Source organism: Chenopodium quinoa, unplaced genomic scaffold (genome assembly GCF_001683475.1).
Source record: "Chenopodium quinoa cultivar QQ74 unplaced genomic scaffold, ASM168347v1, whole genome shotgun sequence".
NCBI classification, from domain to species: Eukaryota; Viridiplantae; Streptophyta; class Magnoliopsida; order Caryophyllales; family Amaranthaceae; genus Chenopodium; species Chenopodium quinoa.
The window spans coordinates 828,189-855,959 of NW_018744745.1; the positions used below are offsets into that span (position 1 = coordinate 828,189).

Here is a 27,771-nt window from a genome sequence, read left to right on the forward strand (position 1 = left end):
ATGTCCAATTGAAGACTTCTTCCTTTTATGACCATTCTTCTCACACATGACCATGTTATTAGCGTTGAAACATTTATATTAATTCTCATAATTTTCCAAAATTTATACCGTGATAATTTATTTTTAATTGGATATTTTGAAGGATCCAATAAACGCCCCCGGACGGTAGATAAACATTTAAAATGTTTTCTAAAGTGATACTACCTTCTAGTTGACACATATTTCTTTTTAGGAATGTTTTTTTTTTTTTGACACGTTTTCTTTTGGTGTAAATTTTTTACCTTGTATTTACAAGCTAACCACTTGTTTTTTCATTCTCTCTTTCTCTCTCCTCTTCTTAATATATGTGATTAAATCAAAGACATTAAATAAATAAAAACGGAGAAAATAAAAATATTAATTTAGAAATGCATATCAAATCACGATGGATTATTTGGAATGAGGTGAGCGTTGCCAAGTATGAGGGCGGAAGTAAAGTGAGGACAGCACGACCGAGGCTAATAAGGTTGATGAATAATAGAGGTGACAGTAAGCGGAATAGTCCATGACATATTGACAAGGGCAGCGCAAACACATGGAGTAACTACGTACATTTTGTAAGGGACAAACTGGTCCCCTACAGGAGATTGGACCCACCACTTCACGCCCACATTTTCTACTTAAATTAAATAAAAAACCAATAATCTAACAGAAAATTAAATAAAAGAAAAGAAAAGAAAAGAAAGATATGATAACAAGTTTATGCATGTGAGAAAGAGAGAAGAGTGTTGTCCATGTGGGCCTCGTGGGCTCCCACTAAACTTGCCTCATGTCTCCTTGTTTTTTTTTTTTTTTTTATATATATATATTTTTTTTATATTCACCAGTCACGTGTCACATGTGACCACTTCCCTGGGACCAACCCACTACTCCCCTCTTTATATCTACTATTCCACTTTCTTCATTTGTCCTTTGCATAAACATACATTTACATACCTCAACTATTTTGTGCTTATAATTCTCTCCCAAAAAATATCATACGTCACAGTGGGAGAATTATTTGTTGCCCATTTAGATAGCTTAACTAAGTTTTATTAGTTTCTAATTTTAAAAAAATATCATAACCTTATTGTGTTACTCATATATTCTTATGTCTTGAGTGCTTAACATTTGCCTATTTGGGAATGTTCATCGATTCTTCATCCAATTATCATCTATACTATACCCTTATTGTTTATAATTCAAGTGCTTGGGTTTGATTCTTTCAAAAAAAAAAAAAGTGCTTGGGTTTGATTTGATTCAATTGATTCGAGTCATGTTTTTTTTTTAACATAACTAGAAGATATATAGATTAAAAGGCTATAGCCTTAATATTTACATTGAACATCCCATAATAATTACAATGAAAATCGATGTTGCAGCAAAATGTAATTATTATGTTCAATTGATTCAGAGTCATGTTGAACCGAGTCAGTTAAGATTTCAGTAATCATTCAATACTCAATTTTGTACTCTGTATCTTTTTTGTGATTGATTATAGTGCAACTCCTAGACGGCTAGACCTCACAAACTCGTACCTGATTATTCAACTTCAAATACCCAAACTCAACACAATCACTTGACTCCCTGTAATCAACCTAATAATCAATTGAAAATGACATCATTAACTGATTTAAATGACCCATTTGTCATCTCTACTAATAATAACGGAGTACTATTTCTAAATTCATATCCTCGATTGATGTAAGATCACCTCAATTATAGCTAAAAATGTGAATTTCCACTTAATTCTAAAACCTAAATATATGCATCGAAAAGCATAATTATTTGACCAGCTAAATATACAATCACAACTAATAACAAATATGTCTAAATAACCGTTTATTTTAACAATTCTATATTCCAATACCATCAGCAAATCACCATACTAGAAGCCATAACCAAACCGAACTTCTATTATTTTAACACAGTTGAGCAGAGAACAACGGAGTAGAGCCAAAAACAGGTCCCATAATTTCATCAGATTCGATTGTTGCATTGTTCAACTAATTTATTCATTATTTTTGACAGTTTTCCTCGGAAAGGAATCACGATTCGACAATAACAAAATTAATAACTTTTTTATTAATCAGCCCGATCTATTTCTGACTACGAAATATTATTATCATACTTGTATTAACAATTATTTTTCACCCAACAAAATTATGACCATGAAAAATTGAGTGAATATAAATAACAAAGATTAAAAATTGAATGGGAATTAAGGATTAACCAAGACATATAATTTAAATTTAAATTAATTTAATTAAATAACCCAAAAGAACCACAAAACCAAATTTAATTGACAAAAAATTAAAGCTAAACAAAAAGAGAACAAGAGTACTGACAATAGAAACACAAAATGACGACTATTTTCCAAATTTAATTCCCTTTTTCCTTTTTTTTTTCTTCTTATAATTAATATAATTACCTCATCGATCAATCTAATAAAAGATGAGCCACTCTCAGCGGTCGATGTTGATGAACGAATACAGGAGGAAATCAGGATGAAATCAACGATCAGAAATCAAGAATCAGATTTAGCATCAACAGGCTTCCTACAGAGGATCATATGCATCGGACTAAAGATGCCAGATTCGCCACCACGTGTAAGGTAATCAGCGGTCTTAAAGAGCATATCATGAACATCGACCGTACCTTTAGGTGCAACCCCAATAGCAGCTAAAACTGTAACCACAATGTGGTTTCTCCAGTATGCAATCCTCCCCATCTTAAGGCGGTCCCACCACGGCTTCGCTGGTGGGGCCGCTAAGTCTCTCTCGTCAACAATCTCAAATCCAACCTTCTTCGCCGCCTCCGATATTTCATCGTACCGCCTTAGTCCCGGCAAGGCATCACCTCGCTCGATCCCTTGGATAACATCGCAGTGCTCGCTGTCATCGCCGTTGAACTTATCAGTGGTCACCCATTCATACGACACGTACAGAGATCCGGGCTTCAACACCCGGAAAATCTCGGAGTACACGTCATCGAGCTTGGGTGCATGACACGTGGCTTCGATAGAGTAAGCACCGTCAAAGGTGTTGCTAGCAAAAGGCATTTCAAGGAAATTACCGCAGACTACTTCACAAAGTGAATCAAGTCCAGCTTTTTTGTTGTGCAACTTTGCTCGTTTAACTTGGTACTCGTTTATGGTAATACCCGTAACCTTGGCGCGGGAGTGGGCGGCGATGGCTCGCATCGGTCCGCCTACTCCGCAACCAACATCGAGGATTTTCTGACCAGGGGAAACTTTGATTAGATCAACAGCCATCTCCTCGTGAATACGAGTAGCGTCGCGGTGAGATTTCCCGGGAATAGAGGGGGAGAAATGGAAGCTCTGACCCCAACCCCATTCGTAGATATCGGTGACCAGATTGTAAAATGTGTCGACGAAGTCTGGAACCTTCTCGGCAGTCTCGATCTCCTTGGGACGGCGGAAGAAAGACCAGTATTGCTGGTATTTGTCTTGGACCTTGTCGGAAGAGATGGAGCCGCCGGAGAGATCGACGGCGCGCTTGCCCTTCCGCTCGGCGGGGCCGTGGATGCAGATGAACCAATAGAGGCCTCCGAAGAGGAGACCCACGGTGCAAATCAACGCCATGGAATCCATGGTGGGGTTTTAGAGAGAGAAACTGGGGGTGGGGTGGTAGAGAGAGAAAGAGGGGAAAGGCGTTTTGAAAGGAAGAGGAAAGAGAGAATAGGAAAGGAAAGTAAATAGTGCAGGGTTTTTGACGTTTTTTTACCTTTAATCTGTTACTTTTCCTGATTGGAGAGCGATTTTTTTTTTAGATTTGGCATTTAGTGCTTTTTTTTTAAAAAAAAAATATATTAAACATAAGAGTACTTTGTAATAAAGCTTTTTACCTTTCACTTTGAATAAATTTTGAAATAATTACGCTCCTTAAAACGAGTAAAAAAAAACTTTATATGAGATGGCAAATGTGTTGTAAGTGAGGGTTGTTCATCGATGTAAGACCAGATCAATCCAAACTATATCGGAAATCGAAAAATGAACTGATTAAACTAGGATCGAGTTCGAATCGGATAAAAAAAAATCGGTCTAAAATTCGAAATGGACCGCTTTGGACCAATTTTAGAATTTTTATTGAAAAAAATGCTAAATTTTTAATAATATTATGGAAAACTCAAAAAAATTATAGAAAAAACTCTACTTTAGCGTCCTTTTTTTATATTTAATATTCAGTACAAAAAAGCTCATATAATTAAAGTTTTTCAAGGTTATTAAGAATAATCTTAACAAAAGCATAAGAGTATTAACACTTATGCTTTTGTTTGGACTGAAATAACTGGAGAGATACAAAGGGAAGGGAAAGGAAACTGGGGAGGGGGGTTGAAGTATCTTTCACTTGGATAATAAATGAAAATGAAGAGAATTAAAGGGGACAGAAATGGAGTCACACCATTTCCAGTAAGAAGTCGTGATTTTTGGTAACAAATGTGCGCATCGAAAAGTCAGGATTGATCGCCTAAATTAGGGATTTTTCATTTAAGTTCAAGAAGTTTGTTTGAGTAATTAATGATATCACTTATTATTACTCCCTCCGTTTCTGTATGATAGTCCATGTGGAATCTATCACATAAAATAAGAAAAGAAGAATATTTGGAATCTAACATTAAGGTCAAAAACAATTCATAAAATAGTTTTGTCGTATTTAAACTTTTTTTGATTTTTTTTTTTTTTAGGAAACCATCAACTATAATTTCATAATTCAAGGGAATAATTTCTTTACTTAGACTCATGTTATCAATCCACAATCATTAATTTAACCAATCATAATTTAATATGTATAAAATAGGAAGTAAAAACTAAGTTAAAAGTAGAATAAATTCAATATGGGTAGATCTTTTTGAAACGCCCAAAATAGTATTATATGGGACTAACAAATTGAAACGGAGGGAATATTTTTTTTTATTATTATTATTATTAATAAAATTAGATCTTCTACTACTACCAAGTAAGTTAGAACAGTAGTTAGTGGTTTGTAAAGTGAGCCTTATATAATAACTAGTTTTGTGCCCCGTGCGATGCTCGGCTTGTTTATGGAATTTTAAGATAAAATTATATTATAATTCAATTTAATTGATAAAAAATAGAATTTTAAATTACCTTTTTTTCTACAAAGTCTATCTATATTTATCCAACCACTACTAAAATTCGGCTAAATTGCGACCGTTTTTTTACGACCGTTTGAAAAACGGTCGCAAAATATGAAATTTGCAACCGTTTTTTATGCGGTCGCAATATTACGACTGATTTGCAACGATCGCAAATTTGCGACCGTTTTTAGCTTTTAAGACGGTCGCTAGGATGTTTTAACAATTAAAAATATTTCTAAATTAAAATAAATCGTTTGCGACCGTCAAAGACGGTTGTAAATGTCATAATCTGTGACCGTCCAAGAGACGGTTGTAAATATCCTAATCAGCGACCGTCAAAGACAGTCGTAAATGGCATAATCTGTGACCGTCCAAGAGACGGTCGTAAATGTAATAATCTGCGACCGTCAAAGACGATCGTAAATGTCATAATCTGCGACCGTTTAAGAGACGGTCGTAAATGTCATAATCTGCAACCGTCCAAGAGACGGTCGTAAATGTCCTAATCTGCGACCGTCAAAGCTTTTCTTTTAAATAAAAAAATATTCAGGTATAAATACTCACCCATCTCACCTCAACCCTAATTTACTAACTCTAACAGCCGCCCCTCATTTTCACGCCTTTCTCCTCTCATTTTCTCTTCATTTTCTCTCTCCTCTCATTTTCACGCCTCTCTCCTCTTTTCTCTTCTTCTTTCCCTGACCTTTCCCCTTCTCTTTCCTCTTTTCCTTGATCTATTTCCTCTTCTTCTTCTGCTCCTCCCTCCGTCTAGGCAATAAAGAATCTTTATTCAACGAGCAACAAACGAATTATGGTGTTAATGGTTAAATTCGACCATAAAAATTCCAGATCTGGAGTTTTTGTGGTCGAATTCGACCATATGAAACATTAGAGGAAAAAATATTGACAAAGGTGGGTTTAATTTATGTTTGTTTTCGATTTATGAGGGTTTTATTTCGTTTTTGTTGGGATTTTTGTTCGAATTTGTTGGTTTAATTGTTGTGGGTTTTTTTTTTTGGTATAATTATTGGGTTTAATTTTTGGGCGATTTTTTTGTTTGATTTTTTGTTAATATTACAAAGTATGTTTGATTTTTGTTTCGAATTTTGGGTTGATTATTGTTAATTTCATTTCGGGTTTGATTTTTTTGTTGATTTTGGTTTGATAATTGTTTTATTTTTGATTTTGTGGTTTATTACTTTTATTAATTCGAATTTCCATGTGTTGTTCATTCGAATTTTGCTGTTTTTTTTTTATTTTCCGTTGAATTTTTGTTTGGATTTTTTTTTTTTCTGGGTTTGATTTTATTCGTGTTTGGGTTAATTTTTATTGGTTTGTTTGGTTTTTGTTATTTTTGGGTTCCATTTTCGTTCATTTCAATTTGGTTAATTTTGTTTGATTTTTATGTTTGAATATTTCGTTCTTTTTGGGTTTATGTTTGATTTTGTTTAATTTCAATTTGGTTTTTTTTTTGGGTTTGATTTTATCTATGTTTTGGGTTGATTTTTGCTGGTTGAATTCGACCATATTTGATTTTTGCTGGGTTTTTTTTGGGTTTCATTTTCTAGGTGGCTGGTTGGGATTGTCGAGGTGATTGGGTGGTGTTTTCGAGGTGTTTGGTTGGTGGGTAAAGGTGTTTGGTTGGTGGGTAAAGGTGGTTGGTGGATAAAGGTGGTTGGCTGGGAAGAGGCAGTGGTGGAGTTGGCTTGGGTGGTAGTGGGGGGCGTGGTTGTGAAGAGCAGAGATGGGGGTGAATTTTCTTTTTTTTTTTTTTGTTTTTTTTTTATTTTAGCGACCGCTTTTCAATTATTGCGACCGCTGCTTTTACCGGTCGCAATTGTTTAAAATTATGACCGTTTTCCTTGCGGTCGTTGAAATTAATAAAAACGGTCGCAATAAATCTACGACCGTCAAACAGTCGTAATAATTTTTTTTTGCGACCAAGTAAATAACGACCACCCCTTTACAACTGTTGTCGGTCGCAATTATAAATTGCGACTGTTTTTGCTATTTTCTGCGACCGTTAGAGGCGGTCGCAAAAACCTTAATTTTTTGTAGTGAACATGGTACGACACTTGGCGAAAAGTTAAAATGCTTTACGATGTTGTCTTGTGGCCTAATTATAAGTTTATTATTTGGTATTTTATCAAAAATAAAACTCTAAACTAACCATCTTATTCTAAAATTCTATCCTAATTTGATTGAAAAAAGAATTTTAAGTAACTTTTTTATCTTATAAATCTATTTAAATCTATCTAAGGTGGCGCAACACTTGGCGAAAAGTTAGAATGCCAAGTGTCACTATTTCGTAACCTGGCTAAAAGTTTAGCTTTATATATTAGTTTTATGACGTGACAGTAATAAGTCCAATCTTTCCTCTACGGTATTTTTATGTATTACTCTTGCATTTGTATAGCGAGAATGTTGGCGATGTTACAAAGTGATATCAATTTTTTAATTTTTAAAATATTAAAATTGAGAAAATAAAAATTGATATAAAGCTAAGATGGGCACAAAGGATAGAGTTTTGAATTATTTGAATTTTGAAAGCATATAATTCTCCATAAAAATAATTTTCTCTTTTCAGAAAGATGATTGAGAAAGGATTGTTAAGACTCTTTTTCTCCCCTATGTTTAAGGTAACTTATCTAGGATATTCAAGCTTGTATATCCTACTACCTCTGTTAACTTTTAGTTGCAAATTTAGGCTATTATTTGTGAGGTATAAAATATTTCAAAGTTGCAATTAAAAATTAACGAAGGTAGTATATCATGACTCATGATGACACACTATTATTTTTCACAAACTATTGGGTCAGTCAAGCCTGATCAAATAGTTCATGTGGCAGAGGAGATGACGATGACGATAAAGATGACGATGATGAAAACAATGGTGGATCGGATCCTTTTCTCTTCATGTAGGTGACGATGACGATGACAACATCAATGGCGAAGAAGAGAAGCGAGGTCATTCATGGCAGAAGAGAGAGAAAGATTAATTCTCGGATTTTTCAAAAAATGCCCAAAAAATTGAATTGGGGTTTTCTTATGTAATGTATAATTATTGTTGAAATTATTTGTCCCATATGATTGTATGTTGAATTGTGAGCATTTTGATGACAAATGTGTGTATTTTGGTTGAGAAATGAGCAAGTTATGTTATACCTTAGTACGAGCTCTTCAATGGAGGTTCTGCCATTGTATACATATCATCAAAAAAATTATACATATCATTGTATGATATCCTTTATTGGCTGGATGATATCCTCTATTGCTTATATGATATCATGGCTAGATGATATCCTCTATTAGCTATATGATATCATTTATGATTGTGTCTATATATGATATCCTTTATTGTCTGGATAATATCCTCTATTGGTTATATGATATCATTTATGATTATGTCCTAACCATATTTATTAGAGCTATCAAAATCTATCAAAACCATATACTAACTTTTATCATCGAATGAGGCTCCCTCAACTCATTCCAAAAATAGTGTACACACTTATATAGTTAGGGCCTAAACTGTTCAGCCTCATTTCAGTTTAGTTTAGTTCAACTTCAATTAGTTCATTTCAGTCCAGTTCCTAATTTTTTTCTCTTATAAACAATTCATTTCAGTTCTATTCAATTCAGTACAGTTCAGCTCTAATTAGTTTAGTTCATTTAAGCTTCTATCAGTAAATCGGAACAGGCCCTATTCAAATCGAAGATTTCTATAACCTTCTCATCAGTTCCTCAATCCATACCCAAAACAAGAAGTTTTGGATTCATTTGATATCACTGTGTTTTTTTTATTTTTTGGGTTTTGTTTTTCAAAATCATACTTCCTTCGTTTTAGTAATATTGCAACAATTGAACTTTTACACTATTCATCACGTTTGTTTGACCATATTATTATGATTTATACGCAATGGCGGATCAAGAATATATATTTAACGGAGTCAAAATACGTTTGATAAATTTTTAATCGAGTCAAATGCGTAGGTTTTTATGGAAGAAAAACTCAATTTTTTAGACAAAACTTAATTTTAAGGGAAAAAGAATAATTCTTTTTTTAATGTTCAAGTGGGGTCAAGGGACCCCACTTACTTATTCTTGTATCCGCCACTATACGTAAAGTAAAATATAGTCATATGAGATCTTGTTAGATTAGTCTCGTAAAGTACTTTCATAATATCAAATTTTTATAATTTATACTCTTGTATAATTATATAGATATTTAACATATAAAAATGTGTTTTGGGATATGTAATTTCATCATTGTTGTAATATTTGTAAAATCGAGGAGGTATGATATAATTATGTCATATAATAAATTAAAAATTAGTCAACTTTTTTAAAATTATGATAATATTGAAAAAAACGATATCATACAAGTCCTTTAGATTTTTTTTTCTTGTGTTTCTATTTATGATTTTTTTAATTGAATATAAAAATGATATCATACAAGTCCTTTAGATTTTTTTTCTTGTGTTTCTATTTATGATTTTTTTAATTGAATATAAAAATGATATCATACAGGTCCTTTAGATTTTTTTTTTCCCTCTCTTGTATAAGGAGGGAGAACCAAAACAATCCCGATATATTTATCATTATTTTAACAAACTTAATAAGATGGCAATGGCTTGGCAAGCACGTGTTTTGGTTGTTGCTATGTTTTGTTCTTGAGTGTTGGCATAGTTTGTTGTCTAAGTGGCAAGATCAACTACATGCTACATCTAGTACGCAACTATATTTGTTGTTTATAACCTCATTAATTTCTAAATTTCGGCAGCAATTGTTTGGGTTTGGGTTTGGGTTTATTCTTTTGTTTAATTAATTAATTATTAAATAATTAAGATGTACACAGAAGTACTGGCAAGTCTAGAAATGTTGATTATGAGTTGCCAGTTGGTCTGTAATGTGGGACCCACTTGAAAGGTTCTGTGCTCGTCTAATATCATCTTAATTCTTAAATCTCTAATCTGATGTTCTACACATTAACACACATGGAGTTAGATTAAAGTACATTTATTAAAAACATGAGAAATTCACTTTGCCACTTGAGTGAATGTTGTGTTTGCAGTTGTGTAGATTTATGACTTGCATATTGCATGGTAAATTTTTAATTAGTATCTATTACGGAAGGATACTAAATATGAGCTTGAGGTTTACGTTATCGGGATAATTAAAAAGAGATTTTTTTTTTTACACAAAAAAAAGAGATCATTTGACTTGCAGTCCGATGGACAAAACAAACCTTACCTCCATCCAAAAGACTCAAAACAAAAATGAAAACAGATCCAAGTCGGATGTTGCGCTCTAATATTTAGCCTAAGTCAATTCGTAAATCAAGTATAATTTCCAACATATTCATTTTAATTTGCCTAGATTGGATCAAGTTGGTTCAACTTTGATTACAGTCAAATCATTTGATCTAATTTCAAGTAAAAATTGAATCTAAATCTCTAGATTAGATCACTTTTGTTGATTCTACTCATGTACAAATTATTACAAAAATGTCAACCAAAAGCACATTTATCTAAGGATGAGATGACTAGATGACTTAGATCCAACGATTATGAGATTCAACATACTACAAAGTACAAACTCCAAACGGAATCTTAGTTATCTAAAAAAAAAAATTCTACAAAAATGCGGATTAAACCAAAAAAAAATTACTATTATTTCATGTTAAGCAACGTGCAAACGTGCCGTAGCACCCGTCAACAAAAAAAGCTAATAATTAATTAATATCAACGGAATATCCGTTACAAGATCTCTGTCTTTTAGCCTCCATCATCGGTCACGTGATCTGTCATATTGGATCTTTCAAATAAAAATAAAAAAATTAATAAAATATTAGTTGGGCCTGGGTTGCCGGCCTACATCGAAGATTCGGGTTAAAACTGGTGCATCCAACAGATCATTAATAGCTGTTAATCTGTTATAGTGTTATACTACTAATAATAAATGAATTAATTTACTAAAAGAATAAAGTTGATATAATATTGCTCTATATTTTTGTTGATCAAATTATTGTACTCCAAAAAGTTGATAAGTTGGTCCATCATTATGTTTGAAATGTAGTGAGATATTTTGGACAAATCACACCAAGAATAAAAGCTAATCATTGATGGTAATTAAATAAAAGGTAAGACTTTTTTTTTTATAGGAATAGTACTAGTTTGTACATTGCAAGAATAATTTGGGAAGAGATGATGAATAGATAATTATGTAATGTAATAAAAAATATTAATCTAATTTGGGGAGAGATGATTGATTGATTAGTTTGTATCAAATACCAAAAAAATCTCCTTCAACTTTGCATGTCCCACATTTCAATTTGCTAAAATTATGGTATATTAAATTAAAGCCATCTTTAACAAAAATAGACAATTATATTACTTTTGTTTTGTTCAAGTTACATAGCTTTCAAGCTTCATAAAATGATAGTACTCTGTGGTAACTAAAATATACTACTCCTTTTGTCCTTAAAATAGAATTTTAGATGATTAATGATTATTTGATTATTAGCTGTTAGTTGATTGGAAAACTATATAAACTTACCTGAACTTATTTAAATTGTAAATCAATAAACATAACTTATTACAGTATTAATTAATTTTTGTTTAAAAGTCTAAAAAAGGGTGAATATAGTACCGATTAAGGCATTTTATAGTCGAATCAAAATGAATATAGATAGACCAAACCTTTTAATAGTAAAAATAGAGAAGTAATAAAATACAGGATTAGTGTTTGTAAAAAAGAAAATATAAGAAGTATTGAGGTACGAGTGATTACTATTATCATAATTTTACATCTGTTTAGATCTTTAATTTAGAGCATCCCCAACTATTATCATAATTTAGCATGTGATTTTTTTCCCCTTTGTTAACACTTAAAATACTAGAGTCTTATATCACCAACATGTTTTTCCCCCCCTCAAATTTAGTGAATATGTTTTTTTTTTTTTTTTTTTTTTTTTTTTTTTAGGACTAGTGAATATTATTTCACGTATACATAATTAAATATTTTACTCTGTAGTTAAAAATGCTGACTAATATGTATTATTATTATTATTATTATTATTATTTTTTAAAACCTATAGTAGAAGCTACTCCGTATAACACTACAAGTCTTCAACCAACGTGTTTCTTTATGTATCTCAACTACTATTAGAAGTACTACTAAAACCATCTCAATCAGCATCTAAATTTGCGCATCGATTTTCTCTCCCACCTTATTTCTCAGCAATTGCGTCTATAATGTAAAGGCACATCTATATTGGATTACTACACACTACTATCAAATTTTTGACTTTTATTATCACGATCCCAAATTTTCCATATCCTTTTGCATTTCAATAAAGCAAACTAGATTTTTTATTTTTTTTTTCCTTTCCAAACTGTAAATATAACTACGGATAATATATCTAATATATATGGCCATTCAAAGCTAGCTTATAAACTTCGTTGAAAATTTTCATTTCGGTGCCTGAGATTTGTCTAAATTCTACTTTCGATGTCACTTGGACATCCTCACTATACACAATTGTTCCATTTGAGTACAGGAAAAACCGTAAAGATTGATGCATGCAACAAGATTAGGCTGAGAGAGAACAACAGTAGGAAATCGAGTCCTGTTATTCAGGTAGGGTTGATGGAGCAACCATCAGCAAAGATAGCAGATAGCCTTCATTAAAGAGAGAAAACCCTCTTAAGACAGCAGTATCTGAGTGTTTAAAACTCTCTAGAATCGCATTACCTGTTTCTTCTTTTATTAATAGTATTACTTATGAAAAGAGTTTTCATTAAATCCGGTGGTACATCTATACCCCTTGCACCAACACGGCCACACTAGATCTAATAGTGGCTAACCATCAGCCATTTAATGTCACTAAAATAGAATAGCAGTATATGAGTATGTAATATAACCTCTCCCTTTTTTGGACGGGAAATGAAGGCATAAGGCTTTACTTGAAAGGAAATAATTACACAAGTCTGCTGCAGTCCGATGGACAATACAGACCTTACCTCCATCCAAAAGACTTGAAACAAAAATAAAAATCTCACTCGCGAGCAGTGACAAAATCAATGGGATATCAAAACCAAAACTTAGACAAAGAGGTAATCCAGGTTTTCTTTAAGAAAATTTCGGAAGATGTGCAAGTCTCTAGTACCTCATTTTCCACTTGTATCTTGAAGACATCTGCATCAGCCAAATTTAACATATTAATTAGCATGATGATAATCGTCACAGCTTTAAGAACCAGTGATCAATCCTCAACTACAGTAAGCAACATAAAAAATATCAACTTGTTCCATAAAATTTAAAGTTGGCTGTTTCTATCAGAACTAGGTGGTGGAATGTCAAGAAGAATAATCAAAATGAGGCACAACAACAAATATGGCTTAACGAATCACAAGGCTTAGAAATTTGACTAATCAACATCTTGTCAGATGATCTTAGTAATCTGATATCTACAATATCAGAGAGCAAACTGCTGACACTTGCTATAGAAAGGAACGCTAAGAAGATCATCATGGAGTCAGCTACAGCAGATCTGGGATATTGTGTTGGAAAAAAGGTGGATAAAGCTAAGATTTCCACTTGTCAATCAGCAAATTTACTAAAATTATGTATTTTTCTCCCATTTAATTTCATAACCAATAAGGTGAAAAGCTACCAGTAAATATTAACATCAGTTACATTTAACACACATTAAAGCAATGTTTCACGGAGTAATATAAAATAATTACAAGAAAAACGAATAGGACTCCTGAAGTCCTCATGAATGGTGCCCCGTTTTTCGAATTTCAGGTGACAGAGAAGTCAGAAGAGGAAAGACCAAAAAAGAGACTGAATGTCAAATTTGGGGCTAGGTAAAACTATAGCATACAGAAGAAGCTTTCCCTTTATCAACATTGACTACTCATAAAAGATTTTTTTTCTTCCAGTTTTTAGGTCAGGGGTAGCATACTAGCATGCACCATTCCTAACCCCCTTGCTCTGAGCTAGATCCGACATTCATAGTTCACACCTAAGGCAAACCAAAGTCACATATGTAAATGTTAAAAGTTCACAATCCTGGGAAGTGAATTTGAACAAAGTATAAAATATCAACAATGCCAACCAACTCATTTAGATAAGCAGTATCAACAACGCCAATTAAATCATTTAACTAAGCAAAGCAGCGCAATAGGCTAACTGAACTTTGAGAGGCAGATTATCTTGAAACATTCAACCTTTCTTTATAGGTCACAAGACACTCTTAAGAAGGTATGAAACAAAAATTCCAAGTAGCCTGTACACTCATAAAATTGCAACAAACCAAACAATGTTGTAAAATTTAATTTGAGGTCATATCTTGATTCTCACCAACAAAGAACAATTTCTTTTAGATCAGCTCTCTGCTTTCCGTTACAGTGAAGAACAAGGAAACTTCAGTCTAAGACTATAAATAGCCAAATTATATTGTAATTTATGTCACACGACATAGATTAGTTCTGTTAAATAAGGATACAGTTTCTTTCTCTTAGAAAATAAAGGCACGAAACAAGATTGCAATAAATGCTAAAGTACAGATATCAAAAGCTGACCAATGCTTCACAAAGGATGACCAATGGAGATCTTTATTGGTCAAGGAAGGCCCCGGAGGTACCACAACTTCAAGTGTTCCAGGGTGTCAATGGAATCATATATGCCAGAGTTGATTTTGCATTTTTGCATAAGGTTAAAAGCAAGTTTCTACGACTCCCCTAGTGATTTATACAGGTATGAAAGTGGAGTGGTTGTGATGCATTCAATCATGTGCTAGAGTGCTGTGACGGATGCAAGAAATATTATTGAAGAACAACAAAATACACAGATTAATGTGGGTGAGAAGAAGGTTTTATTGATCTTGACTTCTTGAGGAAGAAAATATAGTTCAAAAAAAAAAAAAAAAGAAGAAAAAAGAGAGAGGTAGGGTTAATCACGCCCTACCTAACTGGTGTAGGTATAGAAGCCTTAGAAGGGATTTATACAAGCTTGAGAGGGGGGGGGGGGGGTTGTTCTAGATTACAGAATGGCAAGTCATTTTCCCAAATTAAAGTAAACAATTACAAATAATACCCCCTCCAAGGCTCCAATGGAAAGTAATTCACTTAAATCTCTCCATCGCCCAACCAGGCAACCACCACCATTATCATCATCTATTATCACCAACAACCCTATTGCTGCCATCCATACAACATCTGATACCTCTTATCTCCCCCCCATCCTTTTTCCTGGGCATGATAATCGAAATGTAACTACGGTTGACCTCCTTCTAACAATTGCATATTTACGATACTATCTTTCATCTCCCTCTATAATAGGAGCTAGCAGTAAACACTAATCAATCAGTCCATTTGTCCCAAAAGATGGTCTGATTGAAATTTGTGGCTCGGAATAATCTGGCCATAAGCATTACTATCTTCAATCCAAATGATTGTCTGCTTTTGAATTTGTAGCACACAACAGATGTCGCATTTTGCAAAATGAACAGTCTTTCTGCACATTGGATAACCCTAGAAAGTCATCTAATCTCTGATCAAAATAAGTTTAGCGTCTCATATCTTAGTGAGAGAGACATACAGGAGAGAGATTGCAAGGAGTGGGTGAGGATGTGGAGAGGTGCTAGATAGAGGTTATCTATGACTGAGAGTGGCACATAGAAGATGGTTTTTTATATGGGGCAATGGGGTTAGTATCATGGATCCACTTGAGGGTACGGGTACCGGTACGGGTCAGCCCACAAAGGTCTACACAAGGAGGTCCAAAGCACAAAGAAGAGCAACGGTCATCAAGGAGAAAGTCAGCAAGAGGAGTCAATGACAGGGACAGCAAGAGAGGTCAACTACAACAAAGAAGATGAGGGCAAGGCTAATTAAGAGGAGCTTAAGGAAAACCAGCAGCAAGTTTCTTCTTTGCTTTATTAATGTTTTGCTATTTTCGTGAATGTTCACATGTAGGAGTATTGTCTTGCTAAGTTAGCTTGAGTATAAGTAAGTAGAATTATCTTTAGGAAAGGAATCCAGAAAAGTTGTAAGGCAAACACAAGAGAGTTGAAACCTCAAGTTGCTTGGAGACTTGTAGCCTCAAGCTACTACCACTATCGCTTGTAATCTTTCGATTGATTCTATGAACAACCAGTCCTTCTTCTTCCGATTTGAGTGAATTTTGTTAATCAAACCCAGTCTATTACAGTTAGAGGTTAAGTGCCAGATACAGAGTGGCAGGGGAAACAAATCCACTCCTAATACAAAAACATGAGCACTATTCATCCGTCACATATTACTCCCTTAACTTGTACTTTAACTTTTTAACTCCAACCATGTCTCAAGGAACTAAATAAATATCTATGTTTGCCACTTTCCAAGGAGCCAAGAAAAAGAAAAAGAAAAAGACAATTTTGTTAGAAACCCAAGTCCAAGTAAACTTCTTTTTGGAGGTCTATAAGGCCCCAAAGAGCAAAGATACTTGCATTCCACTATTTTTCTCAATAAGGAAATTTCACAATAAACTTGGGTTTATAGTTCAAATAATGTGAAATGGATTGTAAATCTTCAAGGGCGAGGTCGATATGAGATTCTACAGTATTGGGGTAGAGAAAGAACCCTTTAGTAAGAAATTCCATAATTGAAAAGCCTAACCAAACGTTAAATATATAAAATGGACTCTAACTCAATTCCAAAAAGTCAAACCAAACAGCATCATTAAGCATTCATCATTAAAAAACACTTGTTTGCATGGGCACAAAAGAAGAAAATACTTTTATCAATAAATTAATCAAAAGAAGACCCTCCCATTCATCACCTATCCAAATCATGTCTTTTGAAATCAATTCAAAAACCTAACAAAGTCCCTGAGATTTTAACTTGAACATTAAACAAATCAACAATAAAGTAAATATCAATATACGATGTAAATAAATATATACATGCAATTTTTCTAAAGATATCCCAATTATAAAATAAAATCATTAAAATAAGGGTAGAAAAGTTAAATCATTTAATAAATAAATAGGTGGTAGTACGGATTTGCAAAATTTACGTTGTTATCATTATCCTGATGCAACCCTCAAATTAACTAACATATTTAAGACATATGGAGTATAAATGAGCTTCCGTTAACTATAATTTACAACAAAGGGGAGTTTCATGAACTCCAAAGCAAAACTTTTAAGGAGGTTTAATTAAAAGTAAGGGTATGTAATTAAGGTGGGAGAGAGAGAGAGAGAGAGAGAGATCCACAATTAAACACCCGCCTTTACGACCACGACTCGCACCCAACCACCCACACCGCCTATGCCACCCACAAAACCCACCACCCATAACCAGTGGCGTATACAGGATTTATTTCCAATCAAGGGTAGCACGTACGAGTAGTTTAAGAAATTTAAAACATAAATTAATACCAGACTTTATTTTAGGGATTTGTATTGAAAAATTCCCCAAAAACAATAAGCAAAAAAATAAACCGAGTGATTTTTTTGGATGCAATTTGATGCGTTATTACATTGTTGTGCTCCTTAATAATTGACAATGTGATATTGGACATGGATACATTTGACTAAAAACTTATTAAAAAAAGATATATTATACTTATAAAAAACAATTACAATACTGTATAAAAAAAAATGCACAATGATGTTGATACTACATCCTCCGTTCTTTTTTTTATTGCACCATAAGTGGTTTCACGCTTGCCAATGCATTACTTTGGCTATTAATATCTTTAATTATACTTTTATAAAAATTATAAAAAATTGATATTTGAAAGTAGATTTCGAGAAGAATATAACTAGATCCCACATGACTATGTTTTTCCTAATGGATAAATCTCAAAAGATGGTCAAAGAAGATTAAGTGAATAGTGTAAAAGTCCTTATGGTGCAATAAAAGAAAAACAGAGGAAGTAGTAATTTTGTACTTCAATTTGTATTTTTTTTTTAAAAGACAATTCGTATCTAAATTTAACATTACAATTAATAAATACTCAATAATTCGTAAATAACTTGTGAAAAATGAAAAAAAAAAAATATAATCATCTTTATTGATATAAGTAATGGAGAAATTTAAATTACTTTTAAATCCTATGAATGCTTTTTTTATTCCTGTACGTAGTAAAAGAAATAAAGTTCAGGGGGAAATCGATTAGGATAGTTAAAGTGTTTACAAAGGGAAAAAAAAAAACAATGTAAAATAAAGAAGTGGGAACTGAACCCCTAACCTGGGCCACAATCAAAACTTTAGCTAATTCTCCTTTTAGAGCAAGTTTAGCCTTAAGACTTAGATGTGACATCATTTTTGGTGGTCTCCATTAAAAAAATGTCATCAAATTTTTGTTATGACTCACTAAGACTTGCCCAAATTTATCACTTTAGCCCTAAGATTCAAATATTATATGTAGAAAAGTGTAAAAAAAAAATAAAAAAAAGGATAATAAAAATAAAATTGAGGTAGGTCCCAATCTCAAGTCTTAAGTTGAGTCTTGAAAAATTTCTAAGACTCAACTTGAGACTTGCTTGAGATTTAAAAAGAAAAATGGGGAAAGTCTTAAACATAAGCCTTAAGACTCAAGATGATGATATAAACTTGCTCTTACCACTGTAGCAATGGTAGGCATTTAGTATTAGTTTGCAGTTTTAAAAATTTATATCAAATTTTTACAACCCCTTGTTAGTTGTTACAACATAGATCCGCCACTGCCCATAACTCACCAACCCCAAGATGATGAAGGAGGAGAGAGAAAGATAACGAGGAAGATGGATGTGGAGAAATTTGATGATTTTTTTAAAGATTAGATAAGTTTAAATAAATTAGATTAGATTAATTTTTAATTAATTATGCTTTAAGTATGTAATTGAGGTCTATGTTACTCGGACTCTTTCATTTACCTCACGTGTGTGTCTAATTGGACACTTCATCCGAGTCCAAGTAACATAGATTGAGGTTATAAAAAAAAAAAGTAAAATAAAGTTTTGGTGGAAAAAAGTTACTATATATGGAAAAAAAATTGATGCACATAATAACTAGCATCCATTTATAGATAATAGTTAACGGAGGAAGTATAATGGAAGTTTTAAAACCTTGGGATTACCTTATTAACCTATATACCCTTCAGTATATTACTAGGTTACGCATAAATAATAACCTCCCATTTGAGCAACAGGTAAAGTATAAGCAACCAAGAAGTTGAATTATAGTCTAGGTTCTTCATGTAGTGATTTTAAGATCTATACCTAAAACCCTCACATCAATATTAAATTTAGTTAGGCATTACAATAGCTATATTCTAACTCATGCAATCGTCAGTTTCCAAATCAAATAACAATCTAATTACCCATCACGTCTGACATACTAAATCAAAATTAGCAAAAAGTATATATCTTCTAATGACCTTAACAGTAAAAATAATACAGAATTTATTAAAATTGTTAAGGTGATTAGGTGAACTCGGCAACGATGATACTACTAGAGTAATAGGACACCATCCAGACGTGGCTACGATTCCTATTACCCAATATCACAAAATTGAAAGGCATTTTCATCAAGATATGGCGAAAAAAATAAGGGTAATACTTCATCCAATTTTTGATGAAACACCTCTCTATTCATGCTTGCCAATGCATATATTCCACCATTAATTTCTCTAATTAGCAATAAGTACAAATTATAAAACTATGTATTTTAGAAATATAAATTAAGACGATTCTAAATTTCTACCAAGATCTCACATGGCTATATTTTCCATTAAGTATAAAAACTACTCATAAATCTCCAAAGATAGTGAAAGTAGAGTATGTAAGTAGTGTAAAGATCCATGTGTTTCATCTTCTAAAAAACAGGCGGGAATATTGATCAAAAAGCCCTAATCAGTGTTATGACCTTGTGCCTCGTATAAAAAGCACTCACTGAAAATTCTGCGAAAACTCTAGAGCATAATTTAGATAATTAAATGCAAAAGAAAATTGTCATCGTCAATACAATCCAAATCAAGGTTACTCATTCATTGTATACAATTTCCATTGATGTGGAAGAACTTCAAAGAGAAGAAGTGATGAGGAAAGACTCAAAAGAGGAGAGAAGATGACCCATCTGACAATTTGGCTCAAGGTGGAGTGCTGGCACAATTCAAGAATGTTCCAATTGACTAGTTGGATGGGCCAAGAGGGAATGCCGGAAAACAAAAGACCCAAAACTGAAACCAATGACAAAAGCTTTAAAAGTTAAGGCCCTGTTTGGTTTGATGTAAAAGGTTTTCATGGAAAATGAATTTTCCATTTTTTCCCATTTTCCTTTGTTTGGTTTGTTAAGGGGTGGAAAACAATTTTCCAAGGGTGAAAATTTTCATCCTTAATGATGGAAAACATTTTCCTTCCCAAAACAAGGGAAGCCACATTTTCCTCTCTTCTCCTTACCTCCTTTTTTTACTCTCCTCTCATTCATCCTTACATTTCCACTCTTATTTTTTATTTTCTTGGACTTTTCTTGTATGCAACCAAACAAAGGAAAACTAGTATGCAATTGTGTTTTTCTTTGAAAATATATTTTTCATGAAAACTAATTTTCCATTGAAAATGTTTTACATTAAACCAAACGGGACCTAAGAGTGCTTTGTTTATGAGTTACATTGAGTGGTTGAGAAGTTTCGTATCATTAGAAAAACAAATGCACGGGTTTGGAATAAGTCATACCTAAAATGCCACACTTAATACCACATGTTCAATGGTCAAGAACTAAAAATATCCCTCTTTTAGACATTTCCTCAAGTCTCAATCCTTGTCTTCCCTGATTCCCTCCTCTGCCACCTATTCACCTCTCTGAGCTGCACTGCTACCACCTCTAAAACAGACCTTTGGCTGTCAATTTTGATTAAAAAAAAAAAAAGAGTTCCAAATTCAGAACTTGAATGAACAGTATCGACCACTAGTGGACTAGTGGTGTAAACCAGAGATGCTGTATGAACTTCATGGTTTGCAGATAGGTGTTGTTGTTGGATAGGCTGAGTGGACCCTTTTGTAGTTTTTTCGGAATTCTAAATTAAGTGTGGGAGAAATTGGCAGCAGCTGCAGTAGTAGAGATGGAGCAGCAGACTAACAGAGTACTGAATTACCATTAGGGCGGTACTGTATTGGGAAATGAAGTAGTAGCAGGTGTGAAGGTTAGGGTAGGGACTAGGGAGTGGTACTGGGGAAGCAATGGTTGTGGTAGAGAGGAGGAGAGAGGGTAGTCGTGGAGGGGTTGCTATTTTATTCAGTTTCCTTTTCTGTAACAATACGTCAATAGGATGATTTGAAAACCACCAAGATAAACACCATCTTTTTGTCGGTAAGAACAATTGTTTTAAGATGTGATCATGTGAGTTGTGTGGCACCCAAAGGTCCTAAAATCTTCACTTTGCTTCCATTTAATGTCTTGTCACTAGCTAAGCGACATGACTCAGTAACTCCTCTATTCCCTATCCCCCATCCACCCAAACCCCAAGAAGAAAAAAGAGATAAAAAGGAAATCTTACTTTTCTATTGAGAAAAACTACTGCAGAAGCAACTACTTCAATCGGTACTTAAGCTATTATCAGCATCTTAGCAGCTTAGTTAGATGCATTTCCTATTTTCCTCAAGGTTGCTGGTTACATAGCAAGTTTGCAATTTATCAAAATTGTTCTCATTAAGCATCAATCATAACCTCAAGAAAACATTTTCATTTGCTAATCAGATTCTACTGGCTAAATTAATGGGCTACACATCCTACCCTCAAAGCAACCAAGTATGATTGCCGCAAAATAATAGCAAAACTTCAACCAATGGCAACCCGAAATCAGGATTACTACTGCTAGTACCCTCCACATTTTTGCTCCACAGTATTATTTTAGAAACACTTGCATATTGTAACCACACACCCATTCCACAGTAATCAATCAACTCATACTTCATTTTTAATACCTAACTCATTCACTTCACATTATCACTCAGCTCAATTTGTCCAATTAATTCAGGACTCACACAACCATACAAGAATAGCTACAAACTCAATAAACAAATAACTTAAATCAACATGAAAATATAGACAAACATGACAAATTACCTCGGCGAACCGGCATTTCGGCTTTGATGAAGAATCCGACTCCCAGGCGAATCACCCCCTTCAATCAACTCCCTCAAACCCAAATTCTCCACCTTCTGCTCACTCTCCTCTTGTTCCTCCTCCACCTCCACAACCACATCCTTCTCCTTCTTCTCTCTCTTCCCTTTACCCATCAATCTCTCAAAGTAATTCCCATAAATATACTCAGGAGTATACCCATTCTCCTCATCAAACAGCATAATATGGCCATGCCATTCCCAAACCCGATAATCCGACCCGTTTTCCTCATGAAACCCAACACAAACATGGTGCTCTCCAATCGCAACAGCTTGCCCTGAATTGGGTTTCAAGGTCTCCGTATTCCCACCAAGAATAACCTTAATAAGCTCCTTTTCAAGCTTGGATTCTTCCTTGGAAAGATGGTTTTTGGCGTCGCAACCATCGGAGAAGTCACCATCATCGTCGTCGGAGAAAGAGAAGTCGGAGAGACGGCCGCCGTTGGTGGCGGCGTCGAGGAGAAGGTCTTCGAAGGATTGAGAGAGAAGAGGGTGGTTGTGTTGAAGAGAAGGTGGTTGTTGGCGGAGTTGAAGACGACCCATTAGAGATTGAAGGAGGAGATTGTCGAAGTTTGGGGTGGTGGTGTTGGTGTTGCTGAAAGGGGAGCTCATCTTCGGTTTTGCGTTGGGGTTTTTTGGGGGTTTTGGGTTGAGAGAGAGAGAGAACAGAGAAAGAAAGGGGATGAAATATGGAGAGATTTTAAATTAAATTAAAAAAAAAAATATTTGTTTGAATTATCTATTATGCCCAAAAAAAAAAAAAAAATTTTGAAAAAATGATAAACATTTAGAAATTCATAACAAAATCTTTGAGTTTGTCAAGGAGTGACATTGCTTCCAATCTCATATTCCTAATGTTTAGTCATCAAACGATCAAACCACGTGAGTTTCATTTGGTTGAGTCCCTTTTTCTTACCATTAACAAAAAAAGTTTAAAGTACCAAAATCAAGAATTTCACAAGATCATTGTGGAAATTATTGTCAAATATCCGGCACGACGAGCCACTTGTGGGCCGTGGGATGTGCCGTGAACAAAAAATTAAAATCCGACATGGGCACGACGGGTGGCACGGTCGCCGACACGGCTCGTGGCACGGCCCATGCCCAATTATAATTAACTTATTTAATTAAGTTTATTTGTATAGACTTATTTATATAAAATTATTTAATTAAATAAACTTATTTAAGTAATAAATAATATAAACTAATTTAATTATATTTATATTAAATTAATTAATTTAATTAAGTTTATATAAATAATGTATGTTTAAACTTAAATATAAATTATTTTTATAAACTTAATTAAATTAAAGTTGTTCAAAAATAATATATTAACATTAACATAAACATAAACATAAATTAATAACATTATTTATATAAACTAAGTTATTCAAAAAATATATATATAGATTTATTTATAAACATATATATTTATAAAATAAAAAAAAAATGGGCTAGCCTGCAGTCCGGCACGGCACGGCACGACCCACCAGGCACGTGGGTCGTGTCGTGCCGTGAGCTGGGGTGTGCCAAAATTTGGCACGGCACGATGCCCACCTTTAATAGTATTATAGTTTTAAAATGAATTGTTAATTATAGAGTTTTATTTTGTTTTGAATTATATAAATTTTTTGAATGTAAGTATATATTATTTAAATCACCTATAATAAGAGAAAATCTAAGTTGATCATCAATATTAATGAATTTCGTTAATCTGGTGGCAAATTGGTAAATAAAATGAGTAATGTTCATTATATTAACAATTAATTTGCCAAATGTACTTTTACTTTTAGCCACTTGCATGAAGTGACATTTGCCTATTGTTTCTTACTGTTTGGCTACAAGTTACGAAAAAAATGGATGCCAAATTTCTTACTTCATCATTAGTGGAGAAAGCTCACAATTAGTAGAAGGGAATCCCCTTGACCTTCTACTTAAGGTTCTCATGTAAATGGCAACAAATCTGCCACAAAAAATGGAGTTGGTATCGGTGGAGACAAAGAAGATGAAGGTGTCGGTGTACCAATGTTCGAAATAGTGGTGTTGGAAATGGAAGAGGATGACGGTGAGTGGGTGGATGAGGAAGAAGAAGTTGAAGGTAGTTGAAAGAGGAAGAAGTCGATGACAGTCGGTGGATGGAAAAATGACGGAAGGAAGAAGATGGAAAGAATGACAAAATTAGCCTTCATTTGGTTGATAAAATGACCATTTTTTTAAAAAAAAGAGCTATCAAATAAATTGAAACAAACAAATACAACATATGTCAACCAAAAAGCTAAAACAAAAAATACAACAATTGACGACGTCGGGCACAACCAGCTAACCAGTGAGTCGGAGTAACCCACAAACGAGGAACCTGTTGAACCTGACAAACCAAAAGGGATTGAACCAAAGCCCGCATCTCCTGAATGAGCCACCAAGCCAAAATTTCCATTGACCCAAAAGGAGGAAAAAGAGCATGTAGGGCAACACAATCTGTATAAACCCGGATTTTCAAGTAGCCTCTATGGATAGCAAACTCCAAACCCCAAACACAAGCTTAAAGCTCAGACTGCAACGCTGGACTTGCCATAAAAGCCCGACATCCACCTCCAAGTACCTCAGAAGAATGAAGCTCACGGACTATTCAGTCTGCTCCAGCCCTATAAGTAGAACAATCCCATGCCCCATATATGATCAAACAAGCCGTTGGAGAGATATTAGGTAACCCTCGCAGACAATGCCATCGGACATCCTTCTTATCCTCCAAACGAACCAAACAAGAAGACTTCGAAGACCTCTTCCAAGTTTGAGCCTGCATAGCACAAAGAAACCACTCTGACGCCAAACCAATAATAGTCCCAGGCGACCAAACAGATTTCTAAACCTCAGATGATTACGAGAAATCCAAATCGCCCAGAGAAGAGCAAATAATGAAGCAATACCCTTCCGGTCCTTCAATGACCAAATATGAGAAATTGTACGCGAGAACCAAACACCAAACGAAGGAAATAATTGCATAAGATCCCATTGAATGCCCAACGCTCCAAATAGCCAAAGACTGCAGATAACAGGACAATCTCTGAATGTATGAGACACATATTCCACATCCGCATGACAAAAAGCACAAACTGGATCAATAGGAAGACCTTGAGCATAGAGAATAGTCACTAAAGGAAGAGCGTCATGCAGCAATTTCCAACCAAAGATTTTCCACCTAGGAAGAGTTGGTAAAGCCCAAAACTTCCTCCACCATGCCAGAGAAATTTGAGATTGACTACTAGACAAGACCCTAGGCTCACAAAGAAGTGCATAACCAGATTTTGTTGAATAAACGCCATCCCTAATGAACTTCCAGTAAACAAAATCATCCATCAACCGCACTGGCCGATCCAACGAAAGAATTCTAGCAGCAGAGCTAGATTCAAACAGGCCATGAATAATAGAAGCATCCCACATGCAAGAACGCGGATCAAGTAAAGAAGACATAAGAGTCGGTCGAATTGACTCATCCGGAAGATCCTTAAAATGAACCGGTCCCCCCGGCACCCAGGAATTTTCCAAAATACGAACACGAGAACCTGAACTTGAACCAACCTTCCAAAACAGACCCTTCGACAACACGAAAAATCCCGACATAAGACCCCTACAACCCCAAGAGGGACGAGAAACCGAGATTGAATCAATGGGACGAAGAGTCGGATATTTTGCAAACAAAAGCCGGGAAACCAACAATTGAGGACACTAAATAAGCCGCCAACTCTGCTTAGCCAACAGGGAGGAGTTAAAAGGGGCAATACTGCGAATTCCCAAACCTCCTAAACCCTTCGGAAGATGGAGCAACGACGAAGAAGGAAGAGCCAATCCTCGATTAGAAGAAGATTTTAAATGTTTAAATGACCCGTTTAAATGTTTATCAAGGAGATAAATTGGGTGTGGCTCTTATATTAATCAATGCTCTTATAGAAAATTTTCAAAATCATCTAGTGTCCAACCCTAGCAAGCAAGTTGCATAATACTTTATTAAATCTATAAAAAGCAATGGAAAATGTGACGTGTCAATAGGAGAATAACGGAGAAGCATAGACTTATGGTTACTATAATAAGCCTAATACTTCCTCCGTTTCTATTCAGTTGACGCGTTTGATTTGGGCACATATATTAAGGAGAGGAGAGAGAGTGAAAGAGAATAAAAAAGCAAGTGGAGTAGTTTGTAAATGCAAGGTAAAAAATTTACCCCAAAAGGAAACATCAACTAAAAAAATCTTTCTATAAAGGAATACGTGTCAACTAAAAAGAAACAAAGGTAGTATGTAATAGTGGTGGGAAAAGATATGATTTTGTATATTTATTTTTTTAATCTTTAGTGAAGGGCCTTGATCATGATTTTTATGGGTCCTATAAAAAAATGTAAACAAGAGCCCTTCACTTCAATTTATATAAATTTTCATTTTTTTTTTGGGTCCCTTCCCTAACCTGGGTCCTAGGCAATTCCTTCTTACGCTTAGAGAAACTTTAATGGCCATTGACGGATGTATTTGGCTCCCAAGGGGATCCTTTTTTTGCAAATATTTAATGAAATTCATGGGCAAGGTATAAACTGTAATATTTATTCTAATAGTTTAAACTTTTGACACCATTTATCGCCTTTTGTAACCATAAATTATGATTTACAAGTAAAGGAAAATATAGTCATTTTTTTTAAAGATTCGTATTAATACAAAAGGAACGGAGGAGGTATGTAGATGAAATAAAGAACTAACAAGTAAAAACTTTGCACATTATTCTCTCTTAGATCCGCCATTGCCAATGACAAACTAATTTGACAATTAGCTTGCCATGCCAAATAAGATTTTAAGCTAATTATCACTTTAGCTATTTTTGCTCCAATGATTAGCTATTAGCTTAGTAGTAGTCGTTGGATAGAAAATACATGGAAAAAACTTAATTGATGCAATGAGCATTTTACTTTGGTAAATTTAACTCCCAAGCAAAGTCAAGCTAATTGAGTTTTCTAGCTCCAATGGTCAAACTAGTAGCTAGAAAATTATTGAAATTGCAATTAATTCCCTAGATACAACCATTGGAATTGCTTATAATGTCGGCCTTGGTGGTAACTATCGTGCTACTAGCTATCTAAAGTCACAAAGTTTGAGATATTACTCGTATATCAATTTTACATCAATTACCAAATTAATGTTTGAGATAGTACTTAATGTTTGCATACATAACAGCATAAAGTCATTCACAAGGCAACACTTTGCTTACCAAATTACTCCGTACCATATTTAATAGCACTCCGTAATAGAGTATACTTTATCAAATTGATATTACCAAATTACGAAGTACAATATATGTTGTGCAAAGATTGATTTGGAATCCTTGAAGCTTGAACGGTGCAAGGATAAGAATTACCCGGTGATAGTCACCCCTAGAAAATGGAGTGTATTATCATGCCTCTCGTATTAGGTAATGGAAATGATTGATTGATTTCA

At 34.0% G+C, this 27,771-nt stretch overlaps 2 protein-coding genes across 2 annotated transcripts; both read right to left on the bottom strand.

The window, feature by feature from the left end:
• Positions 1 to 2,292: 2,292 nt before the first annotated feature.
• LOC110703617 (24-methylenesterol C-methyltransferase 3) lies at positions 2,293 to 3,723 on the bottom strand. The gene has a single exon (XM_021881398.1). The coding sequence runs from the start codon at positions 3,629 to 3,631 to the stop codon at positions 2,546 to 2,548; it is 1,086 nt and encodes a 361-aa protein (XP_021737090.1). The 5' UTR covers positions 3,632 to 3,723; the 3' UTR covers positions 2,293 to 2,545.
• Positions 3,724 to 13,071: 9,348 nt separating this feature from the next.
• LOC110703618 lies at positions 13,072 to 22,997 on the bottom strand. Its single transcript, XM_021881399.1, has 2 exons — positions 22,242 to 22,997; positions 13,072 to 13,338 (listed from the first exon to the last, which is right to left on the bottom strand). Exons 1-2 carry the CDS (start codon positions 22,907 to 22,909, stop codon positions 13,311 to 13,313), a joined length of 696 nt encoding a protein of 231 aa, XP_021737091.1. The 5' UTR covers positions 22,910 to 22,997; the 3' UTR covers positions 13,072 to 13,310.
• Between the last annotated feature and the right edge of the window lie 4,774 nt (positions 22,998 to 27,771).